This window comes from Gorilla gorilla, chromosome 20, assembly GCF_029281585.2.
Source record: "Gorilla gorilla gorilla isolate KB3781 chromosome 20, NHGRI_mGorGor1-v2.1_pri, whole genome shotgun sequence".
Lineage (NCBI taxonomy): Eukaryota > Metazoa > Chordata > Mammalia > Primates > Hominidae > Gorilla > Gorilla gorilla.
Genome location: NC_073244.2, coordinates 67,719,050 through 67,736,252, shown reverse-complemented (window position 1 = coordinate 67,736,252; position 17,203 = coordinate 67,719,050). Strand labels below are relative to the sequence as shown.

Sequence of the window (17,203 nt, the reverse complement as noted above, 5' to 3'; positions counted from 1 at the left end):
GGGGCTGGGCCGGGCATGGCGGCTCACACCTGTCATCCCAGCACTCTGGGAGGCCGAGGCAGGCAGATCACTTGAGCTCAGGAGTTCGAGATCACCCTGGCCAACATGGTGAAACCCCGTCTCTACTAAAAATAAAAAAATTAGCCGGGTGTGGTGGCAGGTTCCTGTACTCCCAGCTAGTTGGGAGGCTGAGGTAGGATCTCAGCTGACTGCAACCTCTGCCTCCTGAGCTCAAGCAATCATTTATGAAATGTAATTGTTTTCCTGAGGTCTGTGATCCACTCTAGCAAATCAGTCTAACCCAAGGAAGGGGTCAGGGGAACCCCCATGTATAGCTGGTTGGTCAAACACAGGCAGAGCAACCCAGCCTTTGCAACTGGCATCTGAAGTCAAGGGTGATCTTGTGGGACTGAGCTCCTACCGTCTGGGATCTGACTCTCACCTAATTTAATAAATGATCTGAAAGATACAGATGTGCAGCTGGGATCTGACTCTCAATTTAATAAATGATCTGAAAAATACAGATGTGCAGCCAGATAGACACACAGGATGAGATCTGGAAGGGTCCCGAGTGTGAAGGGGGCCAGCCCCTCCACACCTGTGGGTATTTCTAGTCAGGTGGAGATGAGAGACTCAGAAAAGAAACAAGACACAGAGACAAAGTATAGAGAAAGAACAGTGGGCCCAGGGGACAGGCGCTCAATGTGCGAGGACCCGCACTGGTGCTGGTCTCTGAGTTCCTTCAGTACTTATTGATCACTATTTTTACTATCTTGGCGAGGGGAATGTGGCTGGGCAACAGGTGGGGAGAAGGTCAGCAGAGAAACGTGAGCGAAGGAATCTGTATCATGAATAAGTTCAAGGAAAGGTACTGTGGCTGGATGTGCATGTAGGCTAGATTTACGTTTCTCTTCACCCAAACATCTCAGTGTAGCAAAGAGTCACAGAGCAGTATTGCTGCCAGCATATCTCGCCTCCAGCCACAGGGCGATTTTCTCCTATCTCAGAATAGAATGAATGGGAATGGTCAGCTTTACACCTAGACATTCCATTCCCAGGGACAAGCAGGAGACAGAAGCCTTCCTCTTATCTCAACTGCAAAGAGGCCTCCCTCTTTCACTCCTCCTCCTCAGCACAGACCCTTTACGGGTGTCGGGCTGGGGGATGGTAAAGTCTGTCCTTTCCCATGAGGCCATATCTCAGGCTATCTCAGTGGGGGAAACCTTGGACAATACCCAGGCTTTCTCGGGCAGAGGTCCCTGCGGCTTTCCGCAGTGCATTGTGTCCCTGGTTAATCGAGAATGGGAAGATGGCGATGACTTTTACCAAGTATACTGCCTGCAAACATATGGTTAACAAGGCACATGCTGCACAGCCCTAAATCCATTAAACCACGTGTTCTGTGAGCACAGGGTTGAGGCTAAAGTTATGGATTATCAGCATCTCAGAACAGTTTTTCTTAGTACAGATCAAAGTGGAGTTTCTTATGTCTTCCTTTTCTACATAGACACAGTAACAATCTGATCTCTCTTTCTTTTCCCCACACGAGTGCAGGAGCATCTGTCCCTGTGGAGCTGGGGCATGGCGTGTGGATGTGTTTGCCAACCTGGACGCTCTCTGAACTACATTCTTTTAGGATTTTTATGGAGGTTTCATCACACAGGCATAATCGATCAACTCTGTGTCTAGCCCCTCTAGGAAGTGTCAGGATTGGGTTAAGTTTTAGGACATCCACTTAGTGGCTGCAGAAGAGCTGCCCTGCCGTCTCCGGTCACAGAAGCATGTTGCGCTGAGTGTGTGAAAGTAGGAAAAAAAAACAGTTTGGTTTTTCCTATTTCTTGTAGTGCTATTGACAGAGAGTCAGATTTATCAAGTTCTGGATACTCCTTCATGGCAGGGTCTGTCCTGTTCACTGAAGGATGTTGAGCAGCATTCCTGGCTGCCTCCATCGTGACAGCCAATAATATACACAGACATTTCCACATGTCTCTATTAGGGCAAATCACCCCAGGCAGTGAGAAGCGTGGGCTTAGACATTTTTGCTAACTTCAGTGCAAACCTTTGGGATTAATGAGGGAGTCATGTCATTACGTTTGCACTTCTTAAAAGTTTGTAATGTGGCTGGGCGCGGTGGCTCATCCCTGTAATCCCAGCACTTTGGGAGGCCGAGATGGGCAGATCTCTTGAGGTCAGGAGTTCGAGACCAGCCTGGCCAACATGGTGAAACCCCCATCTCTACTAAAAATACAAATGAACTGGGCGTGATGGCGGGCGCCTGTAATCCCAGCTACTTGGGAGACTGAGGCAGGAGAATCATTTGAACCCGGGAGGTGGAGGTTGCGGTGAGCCGAGATCGCACCACTGCACTCCTGCCTGGGCAACAGAGTGAGATTCCTTCTGAAAAAAAAAAAAAAGACTCTGTAGTGTAGATAATGGATCGGCAGGTGCAATACTAGAATCAGAGGTGTCGTTTGGTCTGTGGATAATGTTTCATGAGCGATTGAAAGCTTTGGTCCGTCTCATGGTGTGTGTTTCACATGTAGACTGGGAAAGTGTGACATCTCCAGTGAAGCTTGTGAAGACATCGCCTCCGTCCTGGCCTGCAACAGCAAGCTGAAACACCTCTCCTTGGTAGAAAATCCCTTGAGGGACGAAGGAATGACGTTGCTGTGTGAAGCCCTGAAGCACCCACACTGTGCCCTGGAGAGGCTGATGTAAGTTGGTCTGCAGGAAGCACGTTCGGAGGAGATTTCGAAGCGTGCACCTGGATCCACCCATTATGAAAGCAACGCAGTGCTCACTGAGGGGTGCAGCAGAATGCGGAATCCGTAGCTAGACCTGAGTTCCTTTCCCACGCCTCAGTTGCTCATCAGTAAAATGGAGCTGGCTGGGCGTGGTGGCTCACGCCTGTAATCCCAGCACTTTGGGAAGCCGAGGCGGGAGGATCACCTGAGCTCAGGAGTTCGAGACCAGCCTGGCCAACATGGGGAAACTCCATCTGTACTAAAAATACAAAAATCAGCTGGGTGTGGTGGCACATGCCCATACTCCCAGCTACTCGGGAGGCTGAGGCAGGAGAATCCCTTGAACCCGGGAGGTGGAGGTTGCAGTGAGCCAAGATTGTGCCACTGCACTCCAGCCTAGGAGACAGAGCAAGATTACATCTCAAAAAAAAAAAAAGAAAGAAAAAAAAAGAAAATTTTAAAATTGCATATATTTAAGCCATACAATGTGATGTTCTGATATATGCATACACTGTAAAATGATTACTATAATCAAGCTAATTAACAGAGTTATCATTTTGGAGGATGTGAGAACATTTAAAATGAACTCTCAGCGAACTATACGGTACATTGTGATTAAATAATTTTTAAAACAAAAAGTATTTGATATGCATATCCATAGTAAAATGTTGGCTGTCGTCAAGGAAACTAACATACTCATCATCTGACATCGTTGAAGCATTTTATTTTTTTGTGACTAGAGCACTTAAAATCTATTCTTTTAACAAAACCTTAAATATGTGTATTAAACAACAAAACAAAAATTATTCTACATGGGATATCGTCCAGTACATTCCGTTAAGCCATATGTATACTCTGTTGCAAAGAATGGGTGACTTTTGCCCTAGGTCTTCCAGCTGGTGATGATCTGACTTGGAACTGGAATCTGAGATTCAGTTTGTTGGGACGCTGTATTCCACATTCGTCTTTCTGTACATCTGTAGGTGTTACAAGTTTTAACCCCCTTCTTTTTTTTGAGACGGAGTTTCGCTCTTGTTGCCCAGGCTGAAGTGCAGTGGCACGATCTCAGCTCACAGCAACCTCCGCCTCCTGGGTTCAAGTGATTCTCCTGCCTCAGCCTCCCGAGTAGCTGGGATTACAGGTGTGCGTCACCATGCCTGGCTAATTTTGTATTTTTAGTAGAGACAGGGGTTCACCATGTGGGTCATGCTGGTCTCAAACTCCTTATCTCAGGTGATCCACCCGCCTCAGCCTCCCAAAGTGCTCGGATGACAGGCGTGAGGCACCGCACCCAGCTCCTTATTTTCTTGAGTGACAGCAGAGTTCAAGGAACATCTGGAAAGGTTTTGCCTGGGACAAAGAAAATATGGTAATATTACCATAGGAAGCTTCAGTGGGCTGGGAGATGGTGTGTTTCTCTGCAGAATGATGTACTGCTGTTCAGTAGGCTGGGAGACGGTGTGTTTCTTTGCAGGTTGATGTACTGCTGTCTCACCTCTGTCTCCTGTGACTCCATTTCCGAAGTCCTCTTGTGCAGTAAGTCCCTGTCCCTCCTCGATCTGGGCTCAAATGCCCTGGAAGATAATGGAGTGGCATCTCTGTGTGCAGCGCTGAAGCACCCAGGCTGCAGCATACAGGAGCTGTGGTAGGACTGGCCATGACTTGTTTCAATGTCAGGGTTTCTTTTTTTGGATACTGTGGCTCTAGGAAAGACATAGGAAAGGGATATGCTAGCATCTGAATGTATATATCCTCCCAAAATTCGTATGTTGGGTCCTCACCCCCAGGCTGATGGTACTAGGAGGTGGAGCCTCTGGGAGGTGATGAGGTTATAGAGGGTGGAGTCTCCCACACCTATAAAAGAGGCCCCAGAGACTCTTCTGCGCCTTCCACCATCTGTGGACACCGTGAGAAAATGCCACTTCCAAAGCAGAACGTGGCCCTCGCCAGACACTGAATTTGTTGGCATCTTGATCTTGGACTTCCCGGCTCCAGAACTGTGAGAAATACATTTCTGTTGTCTATAAGGGACCCGTTTCAGTCTATGGCATTTTGTTATACCAGCCCAAATAGACTGAGACAGGAAGAGAATGGTGTCTTCTGAAAAAAAAATCCAGATGAGGCTATACATTTACCCCACCTGGTTCTGGGAACCTTCAGTGGGAAGGAGTTGTAACGACACAGCAGGGGACTCTGGAGTTGGGTCTCCAGCCCTAGAAAGGCCTGGATGGAGTCCCGAGTGGCCCTGACTGCCTGAGCTTGTGCAGGTGACTCAGCTCTCCCCAGGTAATGAGAGGATAGCTAGAGCCTCCTCCTTAAAGAATCGAGATAGCCAGTTGGAATCACACACATGACGGACTATGATCAATGCCTGGCTTGTCATACACTCTCGATAAATGACAGTCAGAGTGCGAGACTCATTCATTCCCTCTGCTAGGAACTGAAGACGCTTCTGGGTGGATAAGTTGGTCAGCAGAGCATTCTAACATCCCTGTTCCCATGGACTTCCATCTGATGGAGTGTCAGATACACACACATGCATGTGTGAGGCTGCAAGGATGTGTCTGCATCCTGGATTCTCAGTATTGACATGGGGGCATTTTAGCCCAATTCATTCTGTGTTGTTGGGGCTGCTGTCCCATGCTTCCTAGGGTGTTGAGCAGCTTCCCTGGTTCCCAGCCACTAGATGAGCAGAGAAGAACGAGGGAGGAGAGGGGAGGATGGGGGAGGAGGAGAGGGGAAGAGGGGATGGAAATCAGGGCAGGAGGGGAAGAGAGGATGAAAGAGGTAAGGAACGAGGGGAAGGGGGGAGGAGGGGAGAAGAGGTGGGGAGGAGGGGGAAGAGGTGGGGAGGAGGGGGAAGAGGTGGGGAGGAGGGGGGAAGAGGTGGGGAGAGGGGAGAGGAGGAGGCGGGAGGAAAAGGGAGAGGGGAGGGGAGAGGAGGGGGGAGGAAAAGGGAGAGGGGAGACGAGGGGGGAGGAAAAGGGAGAGGGGAGGAAGACGGAGAGGGGAGGAGGGAGAGGAGGAGGAGGAGGAGGGGAGGAGGGAGAGAAGGTGCCAGTGGCACTCTCTCTCTTGGCGTGGTAGACCAAAAATGTCTCCAGACACTACCAATGTCCTCTGGTGGGCAAAAATCTTGCCTGCCTGAGAGCCACCAACACACAAGTACATACATCAGACACATACATATATGAGTGTGGGTAGATACGTGCCTATCCACACATCTATGTATATCATGTATCTATACGTCATCTGTCATTTATCATCTATTAACTATCCATCTGTCCCCTATCCTCTGTCCTCTATCTACCATCTTTCTGTCTATCTGTATTAGGAAGTAATAAGTACTATGAGGAATCACCAGCTTGGGGCCTGGAGAGGGATTGGACAGATGATATACAAAATAGTCAGGGGAGGGCTCACCAAAAAGGTGACATTTGCACAGGGGTTTGAAGGTGGGGAGGAGGTAGCTATGCTGATAATTGGGGCAGGAGCATTTCAACCAGGGAGAATAATGAGGAGAGGCCACAGAGAAAAGAGAGCCAGGCAGGACAGAAGAAGTGCAGGGACCCCAAAGTGTTGGAGCAGAGTAGGGAAGGTGGAGGAACTGGGAAGTCATTGCTGCTTCCACCTTCTTTGTCTTCCCTCCTCCTCTCTTCTGCCATCTCTCTTCTTCCTCCCTCCCCTTCTTCCTCCCTCCCCTTCTTCCTCCCTCCCTCCCCTTCTTCCTCCCTCCCTCCCCCTCCCCTTCCTCCCTCCCTCCCCCTCCCCTTCCTCCCTCCCCCTCCCCTTCCTCCCTCCCCCTCCCCTTCCTCCCTCCCCCTCCCCTTCCTCCTCCCTCCCCTTCCTCCTCCCTCCCCTTCTTCCTCCCTCCCCTTCTTCCTCCCTCCCCTTCTTCCTCCCTCCCTCCCCCTCCCCTTCCTCCTCCCTCCCCCTCCTCCCTCCCCCGTCCTCATCCCTCCCACTCCCCCTCCAACCTCCCCCCTTCCTCCTTCCTCCTTTCTCCTCCCTCCTTTCTCCTTCCTCCCCCTTCCTCCTCCCTCCCCCTTCCTCCTCCCTCCCCCTCCTCCCTCCCCCTTCCTCCTCCCTCCCCCTCCTCCCTCCCCTCCTCCCTCCCCCTCTTCCCTCCCCCTCCTCCCTCCCCCTCCTCCCTCCCCCTCCTCCCTCCCCCTTCCTCCTCCCTCCCCCTCCCCTCCCCCTTCCTCCTCCCTCCCCTTCCTCCCTCCCCCTTCCTCCCTCCCCCTTCCTCCCTCCCCCTTCCTCCCTCCCCCTTCCTCCTCCCTCCCTTTCCTCCCTCCCCCCTTCCTCCCTCCCCCTTCCTCCTCCCTCCCTTTCCTCCCTCCCCCCTTCCTCCATCCCCCCTTCCTCCCTCCCCCCTTCCTCCCTCCCCCTTCCTCCCTCCCCCCTTCCTCCCCCTTCCTCCTCCCTCCCCCCTTCCTCCCCCCTCCCCCTTCCTCCCCCCTCCCCCTTCCTCCCCCCTCCCCCTTCCTCCTCCCTCCCCCTTCCTCCTCCCTCCCCCTCTCCTCCCTCCCCCTCTCCTCCTCCCTCCCCCTCTCCTCCCTCCCCCTCCCCGCTCCCCCCTCCTCCCCCCTCCCTCCCCCCTCCGCTTCCCCTCCCTCCCCCCTCCGCTTCCCCTCCCTCCCCCCTCCGCTTCCCCTCCCTCCCCCCTCCGCTTCCCCTCCACTTCCCCAATTCCCCTCTTCTCCCTCCCCCTACTCTTCTCCTCCCTTCCCTTCCACTCCCCCCTCTTCCCCTCTCCCCTCTTCCCCTCTTCCCCTCTCCCCTCTCCCCTCTTCCCCTCTTCCCTCTTCCCCTCTCCCCTCTTCCCTCTTCCCCTCTTCCCTCTTCCCCTCTTCCCCTTCCCCTCCCCCCCTCCCCCTTCCCCTCCCCCCTCCCCCTCCCTCCCCATCTCTTCCCCTTCCCTCCCCATCTCTTCCCCTTCCCCCATCTCTTCCCCTCCCTCCCCATCTCTTCCCCTCCCTCCCCATCTCTTCCCCTCCCTCCCCATCTCTTCCCCTTCCCTCCCCATCTCTTCCCCTTCCCTCCCCATCTCTTCCCCTTCCCTCCCCATCTCTTCCCCTTCCCCCCATCTCTTCCCCTCCCTCCCCATCTCTTCCCCTCCCTCCCCATCTCTTCCCCTCCCTCCCCATCTCTTCCCCTCCCTCCCCATCTCTTCCCCTCCCTCCCCATCTCTTCCCCTCCCTCCCCATCTCTTCCCCTCCCTCCCCATCTCTTCCCCTCCCTTCTCTTCCCCTGCCCCCTCTTCCCCTCCCCCTATTCCCCTCCCCCCTTGCCCTCCCCCTCCTTTCCTCCCGTCATTCCTCCTCCCCCTCTCCTCACTCTCTCTCCTCACCCTCCCTCCTCCTCCCCCTCTCCTCACTCTCTCTCCTCACCCTCCCTCCTCCTCCCTCCTCTCCCTCTCCTCCCTCCTCTCCCTCTCTCCTCCCCCCTCCTCTCCCTCTCTCCTCCCCCCTCCTCTCCCTCTCCTCTCCCTCCTCCTCCCTGTTCCTCCTTCTCTCTCCCTCCTCCCCCTTCCCCCCCTCTCCCTCCCCCCTCCCCTCCTCTCCCTCCCCATTCTCTCCCTCCCCCTCCTCCCCTCCCCCTCCTCCCCTCCCCCTCCTCCCCCTCACCTCCCCTTCTTCCCCATCTTCCCTCTCCCCCTCTTCCGCCTCCCTCTTCTCCCCCTCCCCCCTCACCTTCTGCCTCCCCTCCTCCTCCTCCCCCTCCCACCCCTCCCCTTCCTGCCCCTTCTCCCCCTCCCCTTCCTTCCCCTTCTCCCCCTTCCCTTCCTTCCCCTTCTCCCCCTCCCCTTCCTGCCCCTTCTCCCCCTCCCCTTCCTGCCCCTTCTCCCCCTCCCCTTTCTGCCCCTTCTCCCCCTCCCCTTTCTGCCCCTTCTCCCCCTCCCCTTTCTGCCTCTTCTCCTTCTCACCTTTCCCTTTCTGCCCTTTCTCCCCCTTCTCCCCCTCCCTTCTCCCCCTCTCCTCCCCCTCCTCCCCTTCCCCCTCCTCCCTTTCCCCTCCTCCCTTTCCACCTCCTCCTCCCCCTCCTCCCCCTCCTCCTCCCCCTCCTCCCCCTCCTCCCCCTCCTCCTCCCCCTCCTCCCCCTCCTCCTCCCCCTCCTCCCCCTCCTCCTCCCCCTCCCCCTCCTCCTCCCCCTCCTCCCCCTCCTCCTCCCCCTCCTCCCCCTCCTCCCCCTCCTCCTCCCCCTCCTCCCCCTCCTCCCCCTCCTCCCCCTCCTCCTCCCCCTCCTCCCCCTCCTCCTCCCCCTCCTCCCCCTCCTCCCCCTCCCCCTCCCCCTCCTCCTCCTCCCCCTCCTCCTCCCCCTCCTCCTCCCCCTCCTCCTCCTCCCCCTCCTCCTCCTCCCCCTCCTCCTCCCCCTCCTCCCTCCTCCTCCTCCCCCTCCTCCCTCCTCCTCCTCCCCCTCCTCCCTCCCCCTCCTTCCCCTCCCACTCCTCTCCCTCGTCTTCCTCCCTTCTTCCCTCCTCCCTCATTCTCCCACCCTCCCCTGTCCTCTGCTCTCCTCTCCTCCCTCATTCTTCTCTCCTCCTTCCCCTCCCAACCCTCCTCGTCTCAGAAGTACTTGGGTATTTCTTGCGTCATATGAATAAATGAAAATAAGGTGGGCTGTTATGATTGACCTCGTAAGTGTACGTATTTGTGTATGTCTTCCACCTCCCCAGGTTGATGGGCTGTTTCATTACTTCCGATTCCTGTAAGGACATTGCTGCTGTTCTTATTTGCAATGAGAAACTGAAGACCCTGAAACTTGGGCATAATGAAATAGGAGACACTGGTGTCAGACAGTTATGTGCAGCTTTGCAGCATCCTCACTGTAAATTAGAATGTCTCGGGTGAGTATCTATTGATCACCATCATAGGAAAATTTATCTATTTCAAGAATAGGAAGAGCTGGAGGGTCAATAGAATGGAAGGGAGGCAGGTTTAAAAGCAAGTCCCTCTGGGACGATCTGATACGTAAAATGCTGCTCCAGGGTTTGCTCAGTCTTGGTACTCTTGCTGTTTGAAACTGGAGAGTTATTTGCCTTGGGGGCTATCCTGTGCATCATAGGGTCTTTAGCAGCGCCCCTGGACACTATCCTCAAGTTGCCAGCAGCACCTTCAGTTGGGATAAAGGTCACTAGACATACGTCCCCCAGGAGCACAGTCGTCCTGGCTGAGAAACGCGGGTCTAGACAGCAGAGTGTCCTGCCGGGAGGTGTGTAATTAGCAAGTAACAATGGCGTGCCTTCCAGCCTACCCAAAGCTAGAGTGGATTCTCTGGTGTGTTTCCCTTTTGCAGGCTGCAAACGTGTCCGATCACCCGTGCCTGCTGCGGCGACCTCGCCGCGGCACTCATCACCTGCAAAACACTGAGGAGCCTGAACCTCGACTGGATTGCCTTGGACGCTGATGCGGTGGTGGTGCTGTGTGAGGCATTGAGCCACCCGGACTGTGCCCTGCAGATGCTGGGGTGAGTGGACACTGTTTCCTTTGGGGTGAGTGACTTCAGAACGAGCTTAGTTCATTGGCCGTTTGCTCAACCGCGACATGATGGATGCCAGGCTGAAGGGTTGTTTGTGGTGGGGGCCTGTCCTTGGGCCCCTGTTGACACTATAAAATATAAAAACTATTGACATTGTAAGATGTCAAGCAACATTCTCGGCCTTTCTCATGAGTTGCCAGTAGCACTTCTCTCAGTTGTGACAATCAAAAAGAGCTGCAGAAATTGTCAGAAGTCCCTCGGAGACACAGTTGCACCAGGTGAGAACCACTGCTCTACTAAAACATCTTCTACTTACGTTGCCCATAAATATGCAACGCCAGCTCAGACTTCGGAAGGGCTTCTGGAATGGGCTGAGTAAGGTCTTGATTCAGAAATACATTCGCCAAATGGCAGCAGTTAACGTTGTTCTGAAAATCAGGTTTGCCTTTAGAGTTGTACCTATTTGAAATCTGTAGGATGAATTTTTTAAGTTAATTTTTCCTTCTGATTTTTTTTTTAATTTTTAAAAGTTATTTTTTTATTTTTTAAAAAACAAATGGGCGGGGTATAAATGGAAGAGGCTGAATATTGTTAATTGTTCAAGTTGGTGATGAGTACATGAATTCATTATGCTAGTGTCTCTAAGAAAAGTTCACAATATGTTAAGTTTTTGTTGTTGTTGTTTTTTGGGGTTTTTTTTTTTTTGAGGCAGAGTCTTGCTCTGTCATCCAGGCTGGAGTGCAGTGACACAGTCTCAGCTCACTTCAACCCCTGCCTCCCGGGCTCAAGCAATTCTCATGCCTTAGCCTCCCAAGTAGCTGGGATTACAGGCACTCACCCCATGCTCAGCTAATTTTTGTATTTTTAGTAGAGACGGGGTTTCACCATGTTGGCCAGGCTAGTCTCGAACTCCTGACCTCAGGTGATCCACCTGCCTCAGCCTCTCAAAGAGCTGGGATTACAAGCGTGAGCCACCATGCCTGGAAGAGACAGGTAACATAAAGGAAAGAGGTTTAATTGGCTTATGCATCTGCAGGCTGTACAAGAAGCACAGCAGCTTCTGCTTCTGAGGTACCCTCAGGAAACTTTGAATCATGGCGGAATGTGAAGCAGAAATAGGCACGTCTTTGGTGGCGGGAGCAGGAGGAAAGGAAGCAGGGGGGATGCCACACACTTTTAAACAACCAGATCTCGTGAGAACTCTACCATGAGAACAGCACCAAAGGGATGGTGCTCAACCATTCACGAAGGATCCACCCCCATGATCCAGTCACCTCCCACCAGGCCCCACCTCCAACATTGGGGACTACAATTAAATATGAGATTTGGGTGGGGACACAGATTGAAACCATATCACGAATGTCTAGGGAGGACCCCAAGTGAAGGGGGCACAGCAAAACATAAAGGCCCTGTGATGGGGCCAGGCCTTGTACCCTGCAGGGCTGGAAGGGAGTCCCGGGGAGCTGTATAGCAGAGAAAGGGAAAAATGAATTCAGAGAGGAGACAGAGACCCAGTCCCCATAGGGACAGGCCAGGTACTTAAGACCTGCATTATAAAGTAATAATTATCATGTCTCCCTTCTCTTCAACCACCATCCCCATACCCAAAACATGTCATCTCCACAGTAGCAAACATTCAGAGCAGTTATTTCTGGGTAACTTTCTCATAGTGTCGCTGTAGCTGAAAGGAAACTTAGCCATCTTCCCTACCTCTGAAGATTTAAGATAATAAACTCCTACTTCTCCTGTGTCTAAATGTCTACGAAATTTTGTGACCTGCTAATCCTCCTCAACTTCTTTTTATAATTGGAGATAAAAAGGCATATAACTATGAACACCAGGCAAGAAGGAAGGACACGGGAGAGGGGAGAAGAGAATTGCAAATGTTACTTATATTCTTTCAGGAAAGCCTATGTTCCAGTCTTACCAATTATTTGTGAACTTATTTTTTATATTTTCCTGATGCTGAGAAAATTTAGAAGTTATAAAGAGACACAGATTCAACGTATAAAGCAAGAACGATAGCTGTTGAGGGAGTAGAAGCCAGGAGGAAGTCGTGTCCAGTAAGCTAAGGGAAAAAATAAACAAGAAAGTGTAATTAACTGTATTCAATGCTAACTGGGTAAGTAGGATAGAATGTATTTAACAAATTGATGTTATTGGTGACTACAAAAACCAGCTTTGTTGAGGTGGGTTCAGGGGACGACATGAAAGGAACTGAAAACAGCAAAAATAGACAAGAACATTTGACATATTTATGGGTGTAGCATCTGCTTTATTTCTTAGAAAATGAGCAGGTTGTAAATGGAAGAGGCTGAATATTGGTTAATTGTAGAAGTTGGTGATGGGTACATGAATTCATTATATTAATGTCTCTGAGAAAAGCTCATAATATTTTTTTTAAGCACATTATAAGAAGCAATAAGTGTGTCAGGACATATGAACATCAGATGAATGGAAGTTATCCTGTGTTTTTCTTTTTAACTTAAATTCATCTTTTTTGAATTAAGTCTTAATTGATACATCCTGTATATGAAATTTCACTTTATGGTATAAATCAGAGGCTTCCTATCCTATAGGAAAGATTCATGCTTGTTTTTCAAATTCAGTACAATTCTCCCAGTGATTTCTAGGAAAGAATAAAGAGAGGAGAGGTAGACATCAGAATGTAGAGAGGCAATACTGTGTAAAAATGAAAAAAACAAAAAAAAAAACTTTATTTCTATTTTCCCAGGCTGCACAAATCTGGCTTTGATGAAGAAACTCAGAAGATCCTGATGTCTGTCGAAGAAAAAATTCCCCATCTGACCATTTCACATGGACCTTGGATTGACGAGGAATACAAGATCAGGGGTGTGCTCCTCTGATGGGGAACACCCTGAAGTAGTCTTCTCACAAAGGCTTTCCTTGGCCACAGTGGGACCTTCACCTGGCACCTCTATCCTGTAATTGCACATCATGGCAGGAGGGCTGTGATTTCAGAGGTACTCCCTAGGTGTTCTAGCAATATGATTATGGAGTGTGATTCAGTGTACATGCTGATTGTCTTTGCCTCGGTCCTATATCCCCTTGTCTTTAGAAATCCCATCCTGCCTTGTGATATTTAGAAGCATAAGTACGTTAAACAAGTGCTAAAGGCTCTGGAAAGCATGACTTTATTTTCTTAATGGATGTCTTGGTGTGTAGGAGCATGCATTTGTAGGCACCACAATCCGGATACTTCTGACACAGAAGTGATGCTAGAATGTGTCTATAGATTGTATTGCTAGCATCCAAACTTTCTAGTTTGTCCAGATTTTGATTTGATCAATTTTCTTGTCCAATAAAAAAGCATTTCCAAATCTCTACTTATCCTTTTATATATGACACCCCAATAGATTTTTCTAAAAATTCAGTATTATTCAAATGTATCTATACTGTTTGTATTTCAAAACACAATATTAAACACTTCATTGTCATAATTAAACATTCCCTAGTTCCCTACGGTAAATTGCTGATGCCTTATTGGCCTGGTCTAAAATTTTTATTACAAAATATAAAAGCAAGATGATGCAGAAGTTGGATTATATAATATCAGTTATCATTAGATTGAAATATAATCTCAGATTCTCCTGAGAATGAGAAATTGTGGACCTACTCTTGGATCTCTTGGCACACTCCTGGATTCTTTGGATATTTGGGAGGCTGAATTTTCTATAATCTTCGATGTAGAGTGCTCGCACTTACTTGCTTAATTTTACTTCCAGGTTTTCCATATGTTTAAGCAATTATGAACTTTTTTGCCCAATTTTCTATTTGCTTTTGGCCTTTTCCCACAACTTTAAAGAATGCTGGCATAGGCCGGGAGTGGTGGCTCATGCCTGTAATTCCAGCACTTTGGGAGGTCCACGCGGGCGGACCACGAGGTCAGGACTTCAAGACCTGTAAACACGAGTTTACACTCAAGAATGGACAAGGGTTTCTATAGAACAAAAGACACCATTGTGTGGGGGATTCCAGTGGAAAGAACCAAGGCGTTTGCTACGGCCATGTGGGTGAGAATCTTGTGTGTGGGCCTCATTTGATGCTCAGTCAAGATGGGAAAGATATTATGGAAGAACAGAATGGCATTGGCCAGAGTCCCCACCCCAGTCTGCAAAGGAAAGATGGTTTTTATGGCCACTTCCCCTATGGTTCTTAGGTCATTGTTCTGAAAAGACATGGGGAGGGTTTCCGGGTGGTCTGAACTGAAGAGCTGGCTACGTCTGTGATGAGATCAGCACTCTTTCTTAGCTTTTCATCTTGGAAAGTTATTTTGGTCTTTCCTTTACCCGAAATAGAGACACTGTCACATTCCACAGAAGGGGCTCAACATGGAGAACACACCCCTGACACCGATTTCACATTTGACTGGTTTTTGGGTATTTATTTTCATTTGCTATTTGTTCTTTCTTTTTAGAGTCAGGGTCTGCTTTTGTGGCTCAGTCTGGAGGGCAGTGGTGCCATCATAGCTCACTGCAGCCTTGAACTCCTGGGTTCAAGTGATGCTCCTGCCTCAGCCTCCTGTGTAGCTGGGACCACAAGTGCACACTACCGTTCATTTTTTTTTTTTTTTTTTATTGATCATTCTTGGGTGTTTCTCGCAGAGGGGGACTTGGCAGGGTCACAGGACAACAGTGGAGGGAAGGTCAGCAGATAAACAAGTGAACAAAGTTCTCTGGTTTCCTTTTTTTTTTCGAGAGAGACAGTCTCACTCTGTCACTCGCCCAGGCTGGAGTGCCGTGGCACAATCTCGGCTCACTGCAGCCTCCGTCTCCTGGGTTCAAGTGATTCTCCTGTCTCAGCCACCTGAGTAGCTGGGATTTCAGGCATGTGCCACCATGCCCTGCTAGTTTTTGTTTTTTGTTTTTTGTTTTTTTTTTTTTTAGTATTTTTAGTGGAGACGGGGTTTTGCCATGTTGGTCAGGCTGGTCTCAAACTCCTGACCTGAGGTGATCCGCCTGCCTCGGCCTCCCAAAGTGCTGGGATTACAGGCCTGAGCCACTGCGCTCAGCCCATTTAAATATTTTTTAGTATAGATGGGGTCTCACTATGTTTCCCAGGCTGGTCTGGTACTCCTGGCTTCAAGTGATCCTCCCACTTCAGCCTCTCAAACCGCTGGGGTTACAGGCACAAGCCATCGCACCTGGCCCGTTTACTTTTTTTTTTAAATCTCTCTCTTTACTATTGTTTTTTAAATCTCTCCCTTCCCTTCCCCTCTTTCTTTCTTCTTTCCTTTTCCTTCCCCTTCCCTCCTTTCTTCCCTCCTTTTTCTTTCTTTCGTGCAATGCTGCAATCTTGGCTCACTGCAGCCTCTGCCTCTGGGTTCAAGCGATTCTCCCGCCTTAGCCTACTGAGGAGCTGAGATTACAGGCATCTGCCATCATGCCCGGCTAATTTTTGTATTTTTAGTAGAGACAGGGTTTTGCCATGTCAGCCAGGCTGGTCTCGAACTCACAACCTCAGGTGATCCACCCGCCTCGGCCTCCCAAAGTGCTGGGATTTCAGACATGAGCCACCGCGCCCGGCCCTCTTTCACTTTTCTGAAACAGTACGCCACTGCATTCCAGCCTGGGTGACAGAGCGAAACTCGGTCTTTAAAAAAAAAAAAAAAAAGGAAGAAAAAGAGAAGAAAGAAGGAGGAAAAAGGAGGAGGAAGAGGAGGAAAAGGAAGAAAAGAGAAGGAAGAAAGGAGGAGGAAGAGGAAGAAGAAAAGAAAGGAGGAGGAGGAAGAAGAAATCAAAGTTCTCCAGTCTCATAAACCTGCACATGCAGAGAATCTGGAAAAACTAAAGCTGGGTTGTTCCCCAACCAATGGACATTCTATGGTCCCTTTTCTTCCAGATAATAAGGCCTTGTTTGTAACTGCTATGCAGACCTCTGGCTTCCCATCCAGCATACCTGAACTAAGACTTATTTTGTCTTACACTTTATAGTCACTGAAAATCAAGAATCCCATGGTGAGCTATGATCACACACTGCAATGCAGCTTTAGTGACAGAGCAAGACCTTGTCTCTAAATATATATATCCCACAACACTCTAAATATATATATATATCCCACAACAACAAATATTCCAGCTACAATGTCAGTATGACTGTTGAAGAACCTGACCTTATGACTGACATGTCATTTTCTCGATACTTTCAAGATTTTCTCTACATTTGGCCTTTATTAACTTGACTCTGATAATGTTCGGGGATACTTTTCTTTTTTCTAAGAAAGGGTCTTGCTCTATTGTCCATGCTGGAGTGCAATGGTGTGATCTCGGCTCACTGCAACCTCCACCTCCCGGGCTCAAACGATTCTCCCATCTCAGCATCCCGAGTAGCTGGGACTACAGGTGCATGCCACTATGCATGACTAATTTTTGTATTTTTAGTAGAGATGGTGATATTGTCATGTTGGCCAGGCTGGTCTCGAACTCCTGACCTCAAGTCATCCATCCGCCTTGGCCTCCCAAACTGCTGGAATTACAGGCTCACGCCACTTCATGAAATGTGTTGTAGTGACTCTGGACTCTGTATCGTTCTGAGAGGTTTTTTCATTGGTTTGTTTTCATTTTTGTCTGTTTCCGTAGGCAAAAAAGTTGCCTGGACAGGTTTACAAAACATATCTCCCCATCTCCCTGCAGTCAGCAGCTATCGGTATCTATGCTAAGTTCCTTCAAAGACTCTTAAGAGGTCTCCATGGACCTCTGAAGTTTAATAGTCAATGATTGGGTCAGAGCTTACTCAGAAACCTCAGGCCAGTGAGGCTTCCAAGCTCCGCGGCCCAGGCTGAGTGGCTTGAGTAGCACATTCACTGTGTGGCAGAATTGCGAGTCTGCCCAGGCTTTTCATTTCTGCTGGGCTCCCCGGTGCCTCCCACGTGCATGTGTAGAACAGCACTCAGCCAGAGATGCTTGGGAAGTGGATGATGTCTACCATTCTACGGATCACTTGCGATGCTTATTTCC

General features: G+C 49.9%; 1 protein-coding gene across 1 annotated transcript in view; it reads left to right on the top strand.

Annotated features, from left to right (window-relative positions):
• NLRP9 (NLR family pyrin domain containing 9) overlaps positions 1–13,708 on the top strand; it is a 32,652-nt gene extending 18,944 nt beyond the window's left edge. Inside the window, exons 5-9 of the mRNA XM_055370623.2 lie at positions 2,544–2,714; positions 4,219–4,389; positions 9,424–9,594; positions 10,044–10,214; positions 12,961–13,708. Of these exons, the coding sequence (XP_055226598.1) occupies positions 2,544–2,714; positions 4,219–4,389; positions 9,424–9,594; positions 10,044–10,214; positions 12,961–13,093 (817 nt within the window). The 3' untranslated portion in view covers positions 13,094–13,708. The remainder of the gene's footprint in view (positions 1–2,543; positions 2,715–4,218; positions 4,390–9,423; positions 9,595–10,043; positions 10,215–12,960) is intronic.
• Positions 13,709–17,203: the final 3,495 nt, after the last annotated feature.